Consider the following 21,626-nt stretch of genomic DNA (forward strand, 5'->3'; position numbering starts at 1 on the left):
TCTGTCCTGTTGCTGCTGTTCACTGGCATCAGAAAATCCTTTCCCAGGGGCTCACACCCCAGATCTACAGAGGAAGCGAAATAGGGCTGTTTCACATGAGTAGAGGCCTCCAGATTTGGCAGCATCAAATTCCACAGGGTTCTTTACTGCATGCTAGTAAACTTTTGTTTTTCCACTGCACCTTTTACTTCTTTTGAAGAAATGCTTCTTTTGAAGAGTGAGGGATGGCTTAGAGGTGTGCAGAACAGCTGTGAAGCAGCAGCACTGGGTGTATCTGTGGAAATGAGGTGATCCTGGGGAACTTGGCTCATGTTTTGCTGAAAGATCAAGCTCTTACCTATTCCTGATAAAACATGACCGTGCTGGAGAAGACTGGTCCAGCAATCCAGGAGAAAACAAAACACAGGAAAAATAAAGGACTAGACTGGGATTTCAGTGTCCAATTTAATTTTAGTGCAAGGAGGAAGCAGAGATTATTGGTTACAAGAAATAGCTCTGTTATTCCAAGCTACATGTAAAACCATGGCTGGCTTCTTACTAAGCACCCCAGATTTTGCAGAGACCAAGTATGTTAAGGTCTCTGCAGAACAAGCCATCATCCAGAACACCACTCAAACTTACAGAACACTGTTGTATAACTTGTGTTTAAAACGGTAGTAAGGCTCTAAAGCAGCCTGGCCTTTGTGATCTGGCTCAGGGAAGCAACCGCAACATCCATACTGAGGGAAGGCTGAGGAAGGGACAATGAGAGAAGAGACAACGTGGGTGATACAAAGTAAGTGTTCTACCACTCATAAACCAGAGGATTAACAACTGGCTTTTACCACGTGACTGTTATTTGCTCCTTACAGTTTAAAATCCACAGCAGCCAGCCATGCTCCCACAGCTGTGCACATCCCTGCTGAAAAAGGCCCAAGTAGCAGATTAGTGATCCCCAAAATACCCTTTCCCATACTGGTTCTGGCTTTAAGAGAAGCACATAACGTCTGTCAAGCCCTTTGGGCAGTGTGACAAAAGACCACCAAGACAAAAGCAGGAAAGAAGCTGCAGCCTGTTCCTACCACAGGGCCACCACGTGCTCTGGAAGCATCACAGTGTGCAGAGCTCATGGCAGCACTTGATGAGTTTCCTCCTTGCACATGCTGCTCCCCAAGCCTCACATCCTGCTCTGGAGACCTCCCGGCAGCATTGCTGACAGGGCTCTGAGCTGTCCTCTCTTCCCAGCAACACAGGATACAGGCAACTCAGCTCAGCAGCTCCACCCAGAGACAGTGGGTATCAGAGGCAAACACTGGCAGAAAAGCTCCACAGCTACATGACAGCTAGGCCAGTTTCTCCAGTGCTGGCTGCAGGACAGGGTGCACCGACCTGTTCTGCTCAGCCATGAGGAGGGCAAGTCCCCTTGGGGAGCCACAGGCCACAAAGCTCAATGTGTACCACAGACACAACAGCAGGCACAACTTGGACCATGGACTCAAACAAGCATTATGTGTTTAAATAACCTTAAAAAGCTGCAGCAGTCTCTGATGCTCCTTCCATCCTGCCTCATGGAGCAGAGTGAGCAGGCATGGATTGTGCATGTACTGCACAAGCCAGGTAACTGTCACACAGAACTGGGGCCCTTCATCTGTCCAGCTGCACACACTCACATCAGCAGCAAACTGGCTGCTTTGCCCTTAGAGCAGTGACTTCATGGCACCAGTGTGAAGGACTTCTCCAGCCCCTAGAGCACAGCAGCTGAAACACAGACACACACAGAGCATAGTTGCTGAGGGACCGTTTGGACAGACACTAAAACATGTAACACACCACAGACTGGAACAAGGAACTTCTCAAAAGACTAGACACATTCGTTTTCTACCTGGGCTCTCACACACCCAAGGAAATGCACGATAGCAAATGCCCTGAAGCAAAGAATCATTCTCTTCTCTCCAACAGCAACTGAGGGCTCAATTTTAGCTCAGGATTTAGCAGTCTTGTTAAGATTAGCTGGAAATGCCTTTCCCCTGCAGCCCCTCTACTGTTTGGAGGTGTGAATGCTGTGCACTTTATGGGGTGTGCCACTCTACAGTGCTGCAAGTCCTTCCCGGGTGTAACTCCTGCGCGCCAAGCTGGTACCCCCTGCCCAGCACGTCCTCACTGCAACACGCTGGGAAGCTCAGTTAAGAGGCATGCGAGCACTACAGGGTCTGCTGGATAGATTCCTATCAGCTCCAGCCCAGCAGGGATCTCTCTATTTCCTAGAAACCTCATTACACCACTGCTTTGTGCATGGTCTCGAGGTCATGCTGGTTGAGGAACTGAGGGGTCTTCCGTTTGGCAGTGGCACAGATACTGCCTGGGGGTGGGGGGGATAAGACAGAGGAGCTGAAGGAAAGAAGAAACAGATGGGTCTTCCCACTCTCCCTCTTGCCTGAAGGTTTAACAAGGGAAAAGAAACCAAACCAAAAGCCACGCTTGAGTGCTATTCCTTGCCCTTTTAACAAATATTTTCTTAAAATATAAAAACCATCTTCACCCTGGAAACCGCTAGAACGTAAACAATAAAAAGGGGATTTAGGGAGAAGGGAGAGGAGGTTTGAATGTGCTTCCAGGCAGCAGCCCTTGCTAAGAGCAACGGGTGCCTCCAAGGCCCTGTGCTCACCATCAGCCCTGTTCCTATGGCTCTCTTGCTCATTTAGAGTTCCCCAGTGGGTCTGGACTTAGGATTCAGCGATTAGCGGCCCGCAGCAAATCCTGGCAGGTAGGTTAATCCTCTTCATCCTCACTGATGTCATAAGTGACTGCAGACTCGTTCCTGGAGCGGTTGGCAGGTGAGGAAGGAGGAGTCTTGGTGGAAAAGGGCCAGCGGAAGGAGGGAGATGGGGAGCGGTCGTGTGTGGGGCTGCTGCTGGGACTCTGCTTTGGGCTGATGGCCTGCAGCATCCGGCCCTTGCCCTCCTTCAGCATGTGTTTCTGGTGAGGGAAGCAGGAGGACAGTTAGCATGGGTTACACAGTCATGGAAATGGACACTACTTACAGCCTGTGCAGCATTTTGAGTTGTGCCCCTTCAGAACTTCATACTATTTAAGAGCAGAAAAAGCCCCAGCATTTTCTGGGCTTCAGAAACTGCACACAGTGTAATCACCACTAATTTTCAAGCATTTCTAACATGAAATACCTGTGATATTCACCCAACACTGCAGGAAAGCCTGGCATAAACAAGTAGCTTCAAACTCATCTTAGGCCAATGACAAAGTGACCACCATCCTCTTGGCAGCTCAGTGGTCAGCAGGGCACAAACTGGAGTTTACAGGCCAGCTCATGGGACAGGGGAGTTTTTTCACTCTACAATGTAACTGGCATTATCTCGTTAGCAATGGCAACGAGTACTCCCTGAAAACAGGTGGCCCAAGTCTGGGACAACTTGTCTGGAGACTGGCAACACACTAAGCACTGCAACAAATGCTAAACCTTTCCTCTGCAGACCCTGTAGAAGCCCTACAATGTCTGTTAATGTTTCCAAATTTCCCTTTCCCCTTTTCCCACAGCAACTCCTTACCAATGCACCTTCCGGGCCAAACATCTCCAGGAAATTGCCGATGAACTCCCGGGACTTCTCTTCCCACTTCTGAATGAGATCAATACTCTTCTCTTCCACTTTCTGGACAAATTCCTTTGACTTCTCCTCTACATCCTTCACCCTCTTCTTCACCTTATCCACACGTTCCTGGAGGTGATATTTTTTCTCCTGCACAGAGAGTGGCGGATCAGAATACAACTCACCAGATCTGAGTGGAGACCATCTCTGCTCTGTGTCACTACACTGAACTGCTGCTTGAGACTCAGTATCTCCATTAGTCTGGTGACATTTCTCCTTCACTTCCATGACACTTCTTTCCTAGACTACATGGCAGACACAGTGGAGCTGTTAGACACTCTGTGACAGGCACTGGCACAGTACACAAAGCAAGATTAAAGCCAGAGATAAGCACTATCTAATAGGAGTGCATGGAAGAGGGAAATATTTATACAGCACACAGATTAGATTCGAGTGACTTGCTGTAGGTCTCTGCATATCACAACAGCACCAGTCTTTCTGCTGGGTGTTTTTAAACAGAGGCAGAGTTACATGCCAAAGAAAGGCCAAGCAGCCGTTACCTCTCCTGTTTCATTGTTGTTCACAGGCACAGTATTTGAGTGATAAAAAAATATATATATTTACAACTTCCAACATCAAAAATGTCTTCTGCCATGTATTCTTTCTAAGGGCTAGAGCTGCACAGCGCAGGATCAGGGCATATCCTTCTGTCCTACCCAAGCACTGTTGCTCCTGCAGCTCCAGGAAGGGAACAGTACAGTGGAAACAGCATCAGATTTTATCCTAACAAATGACTCTACCCTAAGAGGTGGCTGGGGGAAGAGGAGAGAGATGACACAGCAGCTGTCAAGAACAACTTGCTCTTCATTCAAGAAAACATACATTTTGCCACAAACCCTCTCTCCAGCTCTTGGTATGACATCATCAAGACATCTTGGACAAGAGAGCAGCATTAGCAGCCCCCCAGTTCCTCTGAATGGGTCCCTGAGGCGATTTCAGGGGTAGAAGTCTAATTTTTAGTCCAAGGACACTGGTTTGGTGCCAGTGCTTAGCTCTGCAGACAGGCCTTTCACTGGCACATGGCAGGACTGTGCTATCACTAGACAAGACTCTCTTCACACTTGGCAAGATTCTGGCTCCTGCAGCGTGTGGCAAGACCCACTTCAACTCACGTTGATGAAGCTGACGTTGAGCTCCTTGGCCGTGTAGCCCCGCTGCAGATTCCGCCTGGCATAGACATCGTAGTCCCGCACGATGCGCGTGATGATGTCGGATGTGGAGATGCCCTCAGTCCTCTGGGTTGGAGCAAACATGCCTAAAGTTGGGGAAAAGGACCCAAAACAGCTTGAGCAAGACACAGGGCAAAAAGCTGCTGCCACCTCTATCAGGAAACAACTTCTCCTGTCAAGAGCTCACTTGCTCTCACATCTTTGTCGTTAAATGTACAATACCAGAGCCATCCTTTCTGGGATGCCTCAGTAAGACCAAAACATGTCAAAACCCTGTCAAAATACCAGGTATTCTAATGAAAAGGTCTTCACTTTAGCTGGTTTAAATACTGACTGTGGGGACAAGGACAGGACAAGGGGTCCTACATTTTAATGGTTGGAAATATAACGCTGATGGCTGAGTTTGGATATAAAAAAGCTGCATCCCCAGTGAATTTAACAGCAAACAGCTAGAGATGTCCCTCTGTTAAGTTCATGAGACTCCCCATTTGTGAGACTCTCTAAGCCAAACTGCAGTATGTTTTCAAGAGGTTGGTGTTAATTCAATCAAAATAACTAGACTGAAATTAGGAATTAATGCTGGGCCATGCTTAGGCTGGGACATGGAACAGTCCTAGTGTTATGAAGCAGGGTCCAGAGCTGCTTCTCCCTGCCACCACAGGCTCCTGGGCAGATCAGAGTGGCATAATCTTGCATTACAAATGTACAGGAGAAACTACAGAAGATTTTTGATAAGAAGCCCTGGAGAATTTGAGGGGGACTCACCTGCTTCTTTTATATGCTTATAGACATCATCACTGCCAGCAGAAGAGTAGGGGATGTCATCATGTGCAACAAAGTCGATCTGAAAATTAAAAAAACTAGTCAACATTTTATCTGGAACGTGCACATCTCCTGCTGCTGTCGAAAGATGGTAACTTTTGGCTCAACACCTCCACTCAGGGGTGTGAGAGAGAACAGCAAGACGTTCCCTCTGTTACAACACAATGCAGAGCAGTCCCAAATTCTCAGTGGCAATTGCCTGTGAACTGTAAGCACATGACAGAGTGGAAAGAAAAGGCTGGGAATACGGAAACAGCTGCTTTAAGCTCCACAGAGAAATGGCTTGTTAATGACAACAACGGTAAACTAAGCAAGCTCCCCTGGAGACTCCTTCACCTCCCAAAGCTGTTCAACAGATGTTAAGAGATTCCTTTCACTTTATCTCACCAACTGATAAAAGGCTTTCAAGATAGCTAGTCTGGTCTCCTGGGCAGGGAAGCTGATGTATATCTAAGCTGCTCCTGCTGAAGCAGGGAGTTGGACCAGACACCCCCCCAGAAATCACTTCCAACCCATGTAATCCTCTCCATACTGCATTTTGCACCCATCTGTAACCAGCACCAACTTCTCCTGAAATAGCGAGAACCCTCTCAGGCTTTTTCATTATGTCACAATCTCTACATTATTTTAACATTACATGCCAGCTCAGCAAATGCTTCTACACTCCCAAGAAACCCACTCAATTCCCATAACCCAGTTCATTCTATATTTAAGGAACTTCAACAGAAACAGTTTGCTCAGGCAGAGGTCACCCCCAAAGAGAAATTCTTGCTGTAAACAGAGAGAAGCTAACCAAAATTCCAAACAGATCAGATGTCACCAATTACCCTGTGCTCTGCCAGGAACTCGGGTGTGAGGGTCCAGGGTGCATTTCTCACCACCTCGTCCACATAGCGACAGTGCTGCACAGCATCGTAGCGCTCGTTTTCGTTCATTACCGTGAAACCCTTGAAGTTGTGGGTCAGCTCATCACTGCAGACTGGAGAAACAGGCAGAGAACACTGAGTCTGGGGCACTTACCCCAATGATTTACAGTAAAAGGACCTTGGCCACACTCTGCTGAACCAGACAGTGCCAGTAGCTGACAGAGGCTGGTGTTTCAAACCCAGCTCTTCCAGCCACAAAACACCAGGAACAGGGAGCACTGCAGGGCACTAAACTCCTGAGCAATTCTGGGCAGGCTGATTGGAGAATTTCTGCCCAAGTTGGGGGCCCACACCCCAAGCCTTTAAGGTCTCCAGAGCTGTCAACACTTATCAAGAAAACCAGCCAACACAGAAGACCACTCTTCTATAAGAAATGGCACCTGGGGGGCCTGCTGGTCAGAAATCCACGTCTAAAGCAATGGATATCTCAGGCTTGGAATATGAAAAAACTTATTGCCTGAACTTCTGATTTCATGAAATGCCATACCACAGTCTAGTTCTTGGAAAGTTTACATTAAAACAAAAGAGGAGTTCACAGGAAATCAAGCATAATTATTATGTTCTATGAGAAAGTAAAATAACAACTCTTCATAATCTGCAAAGTAAGATGCTGAGGAAGGAGTTCTATTTGATTATCAGACTCAAAAGTAAACAAGGCATTACCAGTCTCACTGGTTTGGATTTATTTATGTTCTAGACAAACAGATGATAAAGAGTGGGGGAGATGGTTCCCTGCTTGGAGCTATGTTCTCCTGGGATGTGGCCTCTTGTCTCAGTCCTGGTGCAAGTTCATTGCCCTTCTCCTCACCAGTCTTCCAGAGGCACAGAACGTGGTTACACTCCTCACTATTTTAACATGTTAATAGTTTGACCTGAAGTTATTTTCCTGTTTATTGTAGTGTTTATGTACATGGGAATGTCTTTCAGCCTTTAAGATTTCTAAGCTCAAGGCAGTTTGTAGGTTGGAGCAACTATTTCAGTTCTCCTCCCTACCTTCCCCTTCCAGACACTACTGTAGCACACAAGAAGTGCAGGCATACCACTATTAGAATGCTGTCAGCAATGACTGAAACTGTGATAAGGAAACAAACCACCAAGGTTTGTTATAATTGGATGTTATAATTGTTCTATGGCAGGGTCAGAATTTAATTTTGCTTCACAAAGACAATGGAAGTTGAGAAAATTAGTTAAAGGTGTTTTCAGTTCTCATACTTCAGCATCATTATGCAGCTTGACCAGGGTCAGCTCCTGACGGACAACATGCACAGCCTGATGTGTCCTCAGCGTGGGTGGAGGCATGAGCAGAGGCACTGCCTGGGCAGAGGCCCATGTACTGCAGCAGCCAGAAAAGGGGTATCTTTTTTCCTGTTACATTCTTGAAGGAGCCTGGCTGAAACACCTCTGCTAGATCCTTTCAGGCACTTAGCAGGACATTCCTGGCATCATCTAAAGGCTTATGACCTAACAGACCAAATGGGGAACTTCTATTTCGAGAAGGAAGGCCTGACTTCCAGGTGTCCAGGCACATGCCCAAGAAACCACTGTGATCTTCATGCTCCCAGTGGGATCTGTTTGGCACTAATCAACCTCCAGCAGGAAACTGGAGCTGGGGAGTGACTTGCAGGGCAATACAGGTGAACAAACGTGGAGGCGCTCATACTTTAGCTGTCTCATTTATGAGTCAGAAGTAGATGTTCAACTATCCCTAATATATTTTGATACTCAGATGTGCAACTCACCTGTACCTGTCACAAAATAGAGGGGTCAAATTAAAACAGCACGATCAAAAATCTTTTCCTTAAGCACTCATTTGGTACAGGATATCTTTCTGCAGACATATCCAGCCCTCAACATTTTGCAGTAAGACTCCAGCAACATTTGGGACAAGTGTCTGCAGTGAGGGTCACTGAGGCCACAAAGACAAAACCTCAGTATGCAAAATCACAGACAGAGCTAAACTGTACTCCTGCAATAGCCAAAGGTCACTCCTTACCTCCAACAATGAGGTATGTGTTTGGGAAGAGGTTCTTTGCTTGCATCAAGGCCCGGGCATGTCCAGAGTGGAACAAGTCAAATATTCCATCAGCATAAACTCTGACAGGGCGATCCACTGTGCCAAAGGAACAGAGACACAGCTGTGAATATGTCTTCCTGGAGAAGCAGTGGATGCTCATACTCACATTTGAGGACCTTCTGAAAGTCATGGAGGTGTTACATAATGCAGCACCATAATTAGGACAGAAGTGTGAAGATAAATGCCTGGCTCTCTGCCTTCCCATGTGGAAACAAAGGTATCTGAGCACAGAGCTGAAATACAACCACATATAAAGGCAGACTGAAAACCTACCATGTATCACCCAAACAAGGTGAAGGGGAGACCAAGGGATAAGCAAATCCTGAACATTTCCCTTCTATGGAAATCAAATGCAGAATTAATTTCTTTTTAATAGTGAGATATCAGAAGGGAACTGGCCCAAATGTTTCAGGTGCCTGATTTCCTCCTGCCTGCCAGGATGGCATCTTAAGACCCTTACAGCATCCTTCTCTGCAGCCTGCTGCCACAGTCTGGTTGAAGGAACAGCAGCATCAGCTCCCCCAGAAACATGAAGTGTATGGCTTTATTCAAAAACACAGCTGAACTACTCAAAGAAAAGCAGACAAAATTCGGCTGAATCACTGGCATTATCAGCCAAACACACAGATAATAATAATAATAATAATAATCATCATCATCATCATCATCATCATCATCATCATCATCATCGTCAGAAGGAACAAAACTTCCCTCAGGCCACCAGGGAAAATTGTAGCTCAGTTCTTTGAGGGCAGCACAGGGGTAAAGTGAGATAGTCTAGCACTGCCATGTAATAGTGGGAGGCTTCTGATCTTGGGACCACACAGGACCACAGTCCTCTTGCTGCTGATAATCAAAAGCCACAGTCTTTGTATGCGACACACTTGGGAACAGCCTGCTGCTCTCTTAGCTCAGTTCAGACAGACTCAGAGGAGTGGTGAGCAGAGGCACACCAAAGCTGCAGTGAAAAGAGGGCAGAGAGAAGACCTAACAGGAAACTGAGACCCCATAGGTCTGGGCAGAGCCCTGGAGATACCCAGAGACAGAGACTGGGAGGCAGCAAGAAGAGGAGTTGATGCAAAGGTCAGGGCTGTTAAGTTCAAGCTACGCAGAGGAGTCAGTTTGAGGACAGCTTCTTACAATTATTTTTTAATGGTTCTAACACCTCAATCTGAAGATGCCAGAAGGCTCTGAAGAGCCAAGGTTTTGGAGATCTGTGACTGCAAAAGCTTTCTGTATGCCAGAAGAGGACTGGTCCTAGCAGACCTTTATGAATGTTCATTCATATTCTGGAAAGTGGCTGGGACATCCTTATCTTTCCTCTGTACCTGCAGCAGCTAAAGTTCCTGAGCACAGACACAAACAGCAACAAGGAAATGTGCACTGTATTTTAGTCACAGCAGGCAGGAGAGCCACCACTGCTGAATCAGAGACCTTTGTGCAGACTCTGGAGATTTTCAGTTGGAAAATTAATGCAGACTGTGAAATACACTGGATTTTCAGAACCTCTGGTAGGAAACCACAGCCAGGTCTCAATCTGAGCTGGCTCATCTCTCAGCAGTAAGGTAGATAGAAGTGCAGCATTTTTATTGTCTCTCTAGCCACAACAGAGAGGCCAGGAAAGACAGCACTGTCTGCACACTCTCTTTGGCAGGAGAGGGCCATCATCCTTCAAGACTCAGTTGTGCCTCTGCCTCCCCTTTGGACTTGCAAAGAGAACAGTGTTTCTCCCAGCCTGGTTTAGAGAATAAAACCAGGGGGCTGTTGTTGTGGGGCTGGCCTGTGGTGTTTAATGACACTGACTTTAATTCAAATCCAGGCTGGAATGGGACATTGTGGACAAGGATATAAACTGGTTTTACTTGCCCAAGTTTCAGAAAATATGACTTTTAAAAAATATGACTTTTAAAGTGCTTAACTTTAAGCTACCTCAGAAAAAGTAGTACAGAAAGTGTACAGTTCTATGGCTGTCAGTGGCTCAGCTAGAGTTTAAAACAAATACCTGTAATCTCCTCACACATACAAACTTGAATTTCAGGTGTACTGACAGGCCAAATTTCCCATGGAAACAGTTATCTAATCACAAAAGCATGCACTTAGTCATTGGCTGTGAACCTGGTCAAACACACAAGGCTGGTTTGGTCTCAGAGACATCCCAATCATACCCACACTCCCCCAAATCCAACATTTATACAATCCCCTTCCAGTCTGTGTTCTTACTTACAAGGGGTCCCTCTCATGGCTTCTTCATACGTCACTCTGATGTATGGCTTGCTGTAGTCAATCTCCACTTCATCTGAGAACGGAGCCGGTTCCCGCAGTCCCTAAACAGCCAGGAAAGTTTCACTGTGAGAGTGCAAAAGTGAGGGCAGTTCGTGGTGGTAGCACTGGCACCACAGTGTCCTAGTCAACAGGCGACTCACTGCCCCTGCACAATTCAGACATGTGTACTAAAAGACTAATTAGTGTAAACCTCAAAACAGCCTTGCAAGCTGATTAGCCTGAGTTTAGAGAAGAGAGAGAGAAAGGTAGACTTTAGTAGACAGTATTCTACTGGAGCAAGAAAATCAGAGGGTCAGAGCTGCAGCTGCTAAACTCAGACTTCTGACAAACAGCAGCTCACAGCAGCACAAGCCAAGCTTCAAACCTCACTGTCACAGCTCCATCTGTGTCCACTCTGGCAAGACCATCACTCTGCTGTGCCTGAGTGCTTGTGTTGTGATGTACAACCTGTAACAGCTCCTTGATTTGAGTATATGAATAAGCAGAAGAGCAATACCAACTGCAGCACTAACTGTGAGGGAATATGTGTGTTGTGACCATTTCTGGGCCATACAAGTGAGAGACTGACCTTGATCTGTGGCAGATAACTCCAACTGCTGCAAGAAAACCCATCCACCCTGCTAGCTTGACAACAGCAGTACATTTAATCAACAGCTGAACACCAGTCATCATTTCTGGTCTGCTCTGAATGGAAATGAAACATCTGCCCTTCCCATTACAAAACAAACAGCTCAATTTCCTTCTAGCTGGAAGGTGTAGGGCTGCAATGGACATCTTGTTCCTGAGTGAGAACACTAGGAAACAAGCTTGCGAATCATTACAATAATACCTTCAAGGTGAAAAGGGCAAATCTGCAGTTTCCTCTCTGATTTCCTGTCCCACTGCAGAATCCTGGCAGCGTCCAGCACCACTGCAACCAGAGAAACCACTGCTATTCTGGCCAGTGTCAATCCTTATTAGAGTGCTTATAGTGAAATGCACAGGAAAACAAACACTGACCTCGACATTCAAACAAGCTGCTACTGCTGAACATCTCCTTTAAGTTACTGAGGGCTTCACATTTCACACAGCACCTCCTCTACCAGGATCCTTACTCTCAGATAAGACCTGCAGATCTCTCCTCTCATCACTGCCATTAAGTCTAGGACTTCCCTATAAAACCAGATTCTTGGCAGTTTAGTTGAAGTTAGGAATAAAAGCACAAAAAATCCCTATCAAAATTATCAGAGGAACACAGAGACATGTCCTTAAAAGGCCCTGCCAGAATCTTGCCCTTCCCTTGCAGGGCCAGTGAGGGTCAAAACTCAACCTGATGTGCACAATACAACAGGCTTATGTGTCAGCAGGTTTGTTACCACCATCTGCTGCTGAGCCCTGCTGCTTCAGGGAAACATTCTGCCAACAGCTGCTGAGTTGGGAGTGGAAAAGGCTTCAAGGTAATCTCACAGTTAGGCAATACTATTACTCTTGCTATAATAAATAAAACTTTTGCAAAAAGAAGAAAAAAGAAATCTTTCACCAGGGGAACTGAGTTTGCTAAAAACAGGCAGGAAGCTTAGAAAGTGGCACTTGTCTTATGCTGGTTGCCGATGCTTTATTTCTAACAGAGGACTTACAGCAACTTGAAGATCGACTCCCACAGAATAAATAACCTGCACAGTTCTCTTTCCTTACTGAAATACATGAGATCTTTAAGAGTTTAAGAGGGACAGGGTGGGTTTTGGCAGCAGTGAAGGACATGAAAGTTCTGTGGGATAAGTCACACAACAGCTCAAGCCTCCATCCCCAGTGCCTGCCTCCCCAGTTCTCACTGCTGGTGCTGCTCTTACTTCATCACTACTGTCAATGCTCTGTGACAGGGCTGAAGCCCTCCTGAAGAGCAAAATGTTGTCATCGAGGAGGAAGATTGCAACACATCACCACATTCTGCCAAGGACCATGACCCTGGTATGACGTGGCAGGGATGGTAGCTGGCTTTTGACAGAGATAAGAAAAGAACAACTAGAGCACACGTGATGCACAGGACAGCTCCAGGAAGAGGGCACAGAAGAACTATAAAAAGCCAATTGTCGCAATCTTGTGGCAAGGACAAGTTAAAGACAGCCCTTTTCAGTAGCATTAACTGGATCAGACCCCCTTCAGAAAAGATCCCACTGGCTTTAGCTAGTTAAAGCCATCCCAAGGTTGATCTAGAAAAGAAATCCTTTCAGTTGTTTGTTGTGTTTTTTTTTCTGGACACTCCCAAAGTATCAGCAACATAAATGCTGTCTCCCTCCAGACCAAGAAAATCAAATGAGCAGTGATCTTCCCAATGTGTCAGAGCATGGATTCAACAGATCACTTCTGCAGGTGCTTACAGGCTTCAGACCCTCCTGCAGCTCTTATGTGCTTCTCCTGAGTATTTCTCCCTCCCAGTGGGTCACTTAAAACCCACCTGTGAGAAATGCCTGCTTCTCTATGGCTATCTAAATGCATGCCTCTTTGGCTCAGCTTAAGTGACAGGCTGGACACACCACAAAAGCAGCTTAGCAATGCTTGCCTCAGACCTAATTTAAGCCCACGTTGTAAGTATGTTATTAGTATGAACAAAGGAAGATTCCAAACTGGATTTGCAAGAAGGAGAGCTACTGTCATTTGCTTCTTATCCTCTGCCTCCAACCTTGTTTTCTCTGTCCACAGATAAACTACCACCTGTATCTTTCTGCAGTTACAGCTCAGTGTCCTCATCTCACAGGCTCCCAAAATTGTTATCTCTGCTTACTTACGAGTGAGCGTCGGGACATTTTTGGAGGGATTCCATCCAGCTCTGTTGCCCCATTAGGGCCTGATCCATCTTTTCTTCTCTTTCGGGAATTCAGCCTGGACGAGGTCGGTGGCTCCATCTTGCCAAGCACGCCCAGAAAGAACTGGAACAAAATGAAGGAGAGGGAAAAAAGAAAAAAAAAAAGAAAAGAGATATTTCTCAGTTCTTCCAAAATAGAATCAGTCAACAGCAGGCACAGTGTACAGAAGGTCAGTGCAAAGACACAGCCACCTCACAAGGGGCTTAGCCAGTTGTATTTGGCATCAGCTGCCAAGGCTTGACAAACAGTGCCTGGTGGGAATACTGAATCATTTAATGCAACTCAGAGCTATTCTGCAGAGAGAAGCGTGCAGCAGTCAGCTGGCTGGAGAGACACTGAAACAAGAGTTGCAATGCAAATGAGAAATCATTACTACGAGGTTAATAATGATATTTTCGTATCTAAAAGGCAACCTAAAGATTATGGCATGCCCAGTTCACATTTAGCCCTTGTCCAGCTCTCATTTGGATTCTTTACCCTTTACAGCCCCAAGGGCAGCTGGTGGGTGTGCTGCATCCCTGTACAGTCCTAAGAGAGGAAGGTCTATGCAGAAGGATAAGGGAGAGGGAACGGCTCGTAACTTAAATGACTTTAAACAGGCTTGCTGTTTGCTTTGCCGTTTGTGTAAGACCAAGCTGCAGCTCCCCAGTGGGGACAGGCCACCTTGGGACACCTGCCACCATGTTCCCCTCTCGTCCCTTGTCCCCACTGCAGTGGTGACTCAGCAGATGGTGAAGCAGCTGCTGAAACTACATTAGGCCACACTTCTGGCACTTTATGTACTAGTTTGCAATTAGTGGTGGTTCAGCTGAACTGCTTCTCTGATGAACAAACAGACATACCACCAATTTGGGACAGAAATTGTGACAGTTATAAAGAAGGAAGTTATCTGTGCTTTGGGCTGGAGTCACTGTACCTTTCCAGAAGGGCCTGGAGTATTAGTAACTCCCCCTTCTTACAGCTGAAGCAAAAATAGGGATTTATAGGAAGGCATGGCAATGAATATTCCCTTTCCAGCTGCTGCAGGAGTTAGAAATGGGTGTTAGATTTGCAAAAACTAAAAAACAGCATTATCTCTCTTGTTGACTTGAAGGGTGCACCTCTCCAGTGCAGCACAAGGCACTTCTGGCCTGCTGTTCCCAAGAGCAGCATGACCCCTCCTCCCAGCAAGGATCCTTAACGATCCTAATGTGTGTGCTTCAACTCCCTAATAATAAGAGTGGGGTGGAATTTAAAACCTCTCCCCACCCACATGCAGTGGGTGTGCTGGAATGTTAGGTAGGGCAAGTGCAAGGTGTGACAAAGAGCAGATGCCCATCTGAATACCACCTTTTTCTGCAGTAGAGGGGCTCTGCTGAGTTCTACTTGGGATGAGCTGCGTGATGAACTGTGACTGCCCTCAAAGGGCCACTGGCAAAGCTCTGCTGTTTGGCAGCCAAGAAGGGTGTGTTTTGTGAAAGAACTGTTAAATAGCAGATTTAGTGATTGGACTTACTCAAGCATACATGACTCAAGGTTAAGGAATGCTCCAAAGTAACAAGTCAAATGCAGTTTAACAAGATGGAAAAATCTCTCCCTCCCCACTGAGCATCAGCATGATGATACCTCATGGACAGTTTGAGGGTCAGACACAGCTGAACTGGTTTGGGGCTACATACATATAAGTATCCCTGGCTGCTCTGCTAGACCTACTACAATACACTAAGAACAGGGAAAGAGAATCTTAGGTCAGTAAGGAGCCAAAAAAATATTGTGGAGAAGACAAAAGTGACAGTGAAGAGCAGCCACAAGGGCATTCCAGAACTGTGTGACCCATCCAGCACTCACTGTGAGTCAAGCTTGCTGTTTCCCCCATTCCAGTAATTAAATTACTATTTCCTGAGAACAAACATATAGGAGAGTTCAAACATAACCTCAGGCAAAAAAGTTTGGAACCCTCAAGTCCAAGTCTTCAAACATTTAAGCAAGCATTTGACTTTCAGGTGAGATCCATGCTATAAACGCAGCAGCTTCCAGACTGCCTCTGTGAAAACACAGGGTATGACCCAAGTCATTCTTACATTTTGCAAGGTGTAATCTTGCAAGCACACTCTGAATCAGTCATTTACCACCCTGGTCCTAGCAGAAACCATGAAGTTCAAGAAAAGCAGCAAATGTCTGTCTCTGGTTCAAGTAACCCCGAATTCATGGAAACACAGGGGGGAAACGGCAGCTGATTTTCTCGTATTTGGTTAAAATAATTTCACTGTGCTTCAAGTCACCTGTTGGTCTCTGACCACTTCTTTCCTTCCCTTGGGAGAGAATTAAAAGGTCTGTTAATGTGCTGAATGCAGAGATTCTGAACCACTGCCCAGCAAAACATCAAAAGCAGAGGCTTTGGTGCGGAAGCACAGACACAGCAGCCCCACACACAACCAGGTGAAGCTCTTCCCCCATCAGTGTGGCCCATCAGAGCAACCAGACTTCACTGCACACAAGTACAGACTCTGCTGAATTATCAGCAGCCCCTTGCTGCTGGGTGCAGATCTCATGGCCAGGCAAAGAACTGCAGGTCACAGTACAGGACAGCACTGTCCCAGCTCAGGAGAAAACTCCAACAGCTTCTTCCAGCTCCTCCCACACCCAACCATCCACCCTAACTTTTCCATTTCTCAGGGTATACATAGTTAGTTAAATGATGGCAAACAATAACTTAAGTGAATGGATTCCAACTTGAGAGATTCTATTATTTGCTGTGCATTAAATCAGCAGCAGTGGTGAGACAGCATCAGTCACACAGCAACAGCTCTACCCAATGCATCAAGTGAGAAACCAGCTTCAAGGGTGGGATAAATATGCTCTGTCTGCTCTGACCTGACAGGTGAGATGTTGCTGAAGTAGCCTCTGCAGTGTCCAGACACCTCGTGAGTGACACAGCTCTGTTAATTACTCAAATCAATGCAGAAATGAAACAATGATTTTATCACTATTCAGAACTTTAAAACCTCTGTCCTGTGGCTAGTGCATTTCTGGCAAGTCCTCCCATCACCAGGCTTGTCTTCATAAAAAATGGGAAACACACCACACTTTACTGCAATAAACCCACTAATCTTAGAATGCTTCATTTTGACCCAAGTGACTAAAATAGCATCCCAAACAATTATTTACCAACAGTGGGATCCAGCATCTGTAGCCGAATTTAACACATGAGGACACAGCTTTGCTTCCCCAAATATATAAAACACTGCCTGTTCTAAAATTAATTACATTTGCAGCAGATGGGGAAGAGGAAAGAGAAGATAACTCTCAAAGCTCATTCTGAACACTCCAAGATAGAAACCAACCATAACCAGAAGAAAGAGCCTTGCTGTAAAATATTAACATTGTTCTATTTTAAGGTGTCACCCTCCTGCATTATTGAGTTCATGTCTGAATACGAGATACTGCTCCAAAGGAGCAAAGCTGGAAGTGCCCTGTTTGGAAAAGCCACGGGCATATCACAATCCCTGCACTACTTTATAAAACACTCAGGGCGTTTCTTCTTCAACTTATTTCTTTGGTGCGTCCTGTATCAAAGAAGGGCCTTGCATCACCTGCCAGGTAAGTCATCGAGAGAAAGAGAGACCTGCATGGGCTCTGCAACGAGCAGTTGACTGCCAGATGAGAAAAGAGTTGCTTTTCCTGTCAGGGAATCACTGAATCCCACTGAAACACAGCCACTTCTGGGAGGGGAAAGAGGACAAGTATTGATTACTAGAAAGAAAAAAAAAAAATATAGGCAGGGAAGGGATTTAAAACTTCTCCCTTAGTGCCAGTTAAGTACACCATCATCAGAGGTGGAATTTAACCACAACACCAAAGTTGACACCTCTGGCAGGTGGAAGAGGTCAGAGTAGGCCCAGCAAATCTTCCTGCTTAGTCAAAGCTTTACCTCACTGTCTGCATCTTTAAGGACAGTGCTGCCGTTTTTTAGTCTCGGTGGTGTCAGAGAGCTCCAGCATCACACTACACCAGAGAAGCAGGTCAGATCTTTCTGCAGCCTAACCACACTGATGGCATGAGGATCTGACCCATCTGCCTTTTTTTCATGTCCTGAAGAACTTCTTGGAGATTAACTGCAAACCTACATCAGTAGCAGGATTTCTTCTGCCACTTCTGCTGCTTTTCACTTGCAGATTTACCTGTGAAGCAAAATAAATGGTGCTACTTAAACTGAAAACGATCTTGCTGAAACAACTCAGTAAATGCTCCAGCCCAAGGCTGCTGCAATTTTCATCAGGGACCCAAAGCACAAGACTGGCAGCTGGACCACTGAGGCCCTGGGACACCCACAGCTCCCTGGGTGGCACCGCCTGCTCCAAGGCTGTCCTATCGTCCCTCTGAACTTGGGAGGCGTTGGCACAGTCAGATGTGACTGTCATGTGCTGCTTTGCCTAAAAGAGCATTGCACTTTACAGGAACAAGATATTTCTCTTCTGCTGACTCATCTGCAGACAACACTACTAAACTTTGCACTCTGCCAGCTGTCTGCAGAGAATTGCCTTGACACATGGACAGCATGTAAGCAAGAGCCTCAGGGAACAGGCAAAAGTCCTGTCACTTCAGATAGGTCCCTTGCCAGGCTATAAAGTACCAAAGTGACCCTACATTCCTCTGCATTCCTTGACCATAGATCGAAGAGAATCCTTTTCCCCCTGTCCTCTGTCATCTGCAACACCCAGTCTCCAATTAACCTTACTGGTGTGTATCCCCATGGAGATCTGTGGAAACACAGAGACCTGGGAGAGGTTAATGACAGAAGACTCATCATGGATTTCTCTTCTATCAGTGCTTAAAAATCTTGCCCAATCTCCAAGGCAACTTCATGCGCAGCCCAGGCTTGCCAGGCCCAGCTCTGTCCCAGCCTCCAGACTCAGAGCACCTGCCTAGAAACCTGCTGGCTGTGACCCAGCCTGCTCGCCTCCAGACAGACTGCAATGCTCCCCACAGTCAGCATCTGCTCTACCTGGATGGTCAAGCCCTTGAGCCCCTTGAAAAGGTTACTGCAGGATCTGGCACGGTCCCAGCCACTTGTAAAACCCAGGCTGCTTCAACTACTTTGGATCAAGATCAACAAAAGCAGCTGTCCCACAGTGTGTTAAAAGCCACACGAACACATAAAAGGGATTCCCGTCCAGACAGTGCCACACATTGGTCCAACAGCATCCACACCTTTGCTATACCTGCTAAAACAACCCCCCAGGCCTTGCATCTCCTGCTGCTCCAAGCAGGCTGGTAACATCCTCTCAAGCAGAAGCTCTGGTACCCATGTCCTGCAATTGATGGAAAAATGCTGCGTCTCACCAACTAAGTCCCAAATGGCTAAAGATACTCTGCCTAACCACAACTGAAAACAGTTCAGTGTGGTCACCTAGATAGTGTTGCTAAATAATACACATAAAAAAGGGAAACTGCTGTCAAGACCTCTGTGAATCCACAGCCCTTCTAAGTATACCATAACCTCCAGGCACTGAGTGTCTTGACATGTGACAGCCTCTGCTGGGTGAGTGAAGCAGCAGAAATAGGGTTTATGCAGAATACCAGAAAAGATACTGTCAGGGACCATAAAGTGTGAGAATAGGTGGCCATTCTTACCTGACTTCTGCACTCTTTTGTTTTTAGGGATTAGCAACAAAGCTTCTTGAGACTGGAGGTGTAAACCTCTTTTAGCAGGTTTACACACCAATACCAATTCCTTGCTGCAACAGTTATTGTTTGTGGCTCTTGGTACAGTGATTTCAAGAGTGTTACAACCCAGATCTTGCAGCGAGAAACTTTAAAATCAGAAATTTTAATAATTGTGTATATACGGCAAATTTATTTGGGAAATAATGCATGGGTATTTGTCATCTGAATTTCAAAACCAAACACAGTGGCTGTCCTCAGACCCTGGGGTCCTACAGATAGAAACCCAGCATTACCTGCTTCTGACCACCCCAACCTTTGCCAGGTCCTGGTGTGGCAGAATCACAGGGTGGGGACAGAGAAGGCCGCCTGCAGCAGCCTGCACCTCCCTCCACAGCGAGTGCGGACTACAGAGGAGCATCACAGCTCTCAGAACTCCTGAGGATTTTAAGTCCCATTACAAAACCATTAATCAGTGCAGCCAGGACTTCGCTGGACACAAAAAGCGGGTTAGAGAGGACGTGTGCGTCCGCAGCAGCTGGGTCACACCTTCCTCCGCCGCAGCCAGGGCCACCTCCTCACTGCCCTCCCTAGGCCTTGCCTGTGTCCCCTGGGTGGAGGGATGTCCCCAGGAGCCCCCACGCTCCAAGCGCTGAGGGTGCACTACAGAAGTTTCCCACTGATCTGCCTCTATCTTCTCTCAGCTGCCAGTCCTGCCATCCCGGAGGATCACGCCCGAGCCCCGGCCGCTGCCCAAGCCCCCACAAAGGGGACGCAGCGCATCACGACCACCCCAGCAGACACTGCCCTCTTGGCCAAAGCCAGCGCGCCACGTCCCGACCGGCCAGCACGTCCCGAAGCCCCCAGCCTGTGCCACGGCCACCAGGCTGGCAGAGGGGCCCGGGCCGGGACCCCTGACCGGCTCCGCAGGGGGAGCGTGCGGTGCCCTCACATGCCGCCAGTCTAAACCCACTCAACAGCCTCCGCTCCCGTGACAGGCACCGCTCCGCTCCCTGTCCCCTGCACCCGCAGCCCCCTCAGAGACAGCCCCCCGCTCCCGCCGGACGCCCCCCTACCAGCGCGCCGCCGCCGCTCCGCAGCCCAGCCCGGTGGGTCCGGCCGCGCCGCCGCTCCCGGCCCCGCCCCGCTCCCGCCGACGCCAGCGGGGCGCGGGCGGAGCCGCTGCGTGTCTGCCCGGAACCACGGGAAGGGACCGGCCCGCCGCGGGGAAGCCGCGTCCCGGGAATCCGCGCCTGGAACCTCCGTTCCGGCTCGCGACGGTCCTGCCCCGCGGCTCTGCACGCCACAGAATATCCTGAGCTGGAAGGGATCACAAGGATCACAAGGATCATCGAGTCCAACTCCTGGCCCTGCACAGCACCATCCCCAAGAGTCACACCAAGTGCCTGAGAGCCTTACCCAAACGCTCTTTGAGCTCTGCCAGGCTTAGTGCCATAACCACTTCCTTGGGGAGCCTGGTCAGTGCCCAACCACCCTCTCAGGAAAGAACCTTTTCCTGATGCCCAACCTAAACCCCCAGGACACAGCTTCAGGCCATTCCCTTGGGTCCTGTCACTGGTCACCACAGAGAAGAGATCAGTGTCTGCCCCTCTGCTTCCCGTCTGAGGAGGGGAGACTGTGATGAAGTCTCTGTGTATGGATGTATCCGGTGTAAATTCCAGAGGTTCTGGAAGGAGGGAGCTGCCCTGCCTGTCCACACCGACCTGCAGTGCTTCAGCAGTGGCTCAATCTTTCTCCAGGGGAATACAGCATCCCTTATCTGTCCCACACCACAGCCAAGGGTGGTGAGGCTGAGTGATTACAGACTCAAATCTGCTCACCTGCTTTGTACACCTTTGTGAAGAAGCCATTAAACACCTCCAAAACGGAGTAAGTGCAAGGTGAAACATTGTGATATAACAGCCGTGACTTTATAAAAGCTTTGAAACGAGTCTGAGATCATATGTACCAGCTCCTGGAAAATGTTGTGTGGAGGGTTTTGCTGTTCCCCTCATGCAGGCCATGCACAAACAGAGCGGCGCTGTCACATCTCTCTGCAGGTTCCTTAGTGGGTGACAGCCACAGGCAGCAACAAAGCAGTCAGCAAAGTCACCTTTCATTTCCCACCAGAGGAAAAGGAGAGGAAGACTCATAACCAAAATATTTCCAACTAATATAATAGAGAAGCAGCAGTGTGCTGCCTCCAGCACTGTACTGAAAGAGGG

The 21,626-nt window shown here is 47.4% G+C and overlaps 1 protein-coding gene across 3 annotated transcripts; it reads right to left on the reverse strand.

Annotated features, from left to right (window-relative positions):
• Positions 1–425: 425 nt before the first annotated feature.
• PCYT1A (phosphate cytidylyltransferase 1A, choline) lies at positions 426–20,561 on the reverse strand. 3 transcript variants are annotated; one of them, XM_053986731.1, is made up of 9 exons: positions 20,478–20,561; positions 13,681–13,821; positions 10,857–10,956; positions 8,552–8,668; positions 6,460–6,611; positions 5,576–5,654; positions 4,754–4,896; positions 3,543–3,731; positions 426–2,955 (listed from the first exon to the last, which is right to left on the reverse strand). In XM_053986731.1, exons 2-9 carry the CDS (start codon positions 13,795–13,797, stop codon positions 2,749–2,751), a joined length of 1,104 nt encoding a protein of 367 aa, XP_053842706.1. In that variant the 5' UTR covers positions 13,798–13,821; positions 20,478–20,561; the 3' UTR covers positions 426–2,748. The 3 variants fall into 3 exon arrangements, with proteins under 3 accessions (XP_053842706.1, XP_053842708.1, XP_053842707.1); XM_053986733.1 differs by lacking the exon at positions 20,478–20,561 and adding an exon at positions 17,865–17,918; XM_053986732.1 differs by lacking the exon at positions 20,478–20,561 and adding an exon at positions 17,669–17,843.
• Positions 20,562–21,626: the final 1,065 nt, after the last annotated feature.

The sequence above is a fragment of the Vidua macroura genome, chromosome 10 (genome assembly GCF_024509145.1).
Source record: "Vidua macroura isolate BioBank_ID:100142 chromosome 10, ASM2450914v1, whole genome shotgun sequence".
NCBI lineage: Eukaryota > Metazoa > Chordata > Aves > Passeriformes > Viduidae > Vidua > Vidua macroura.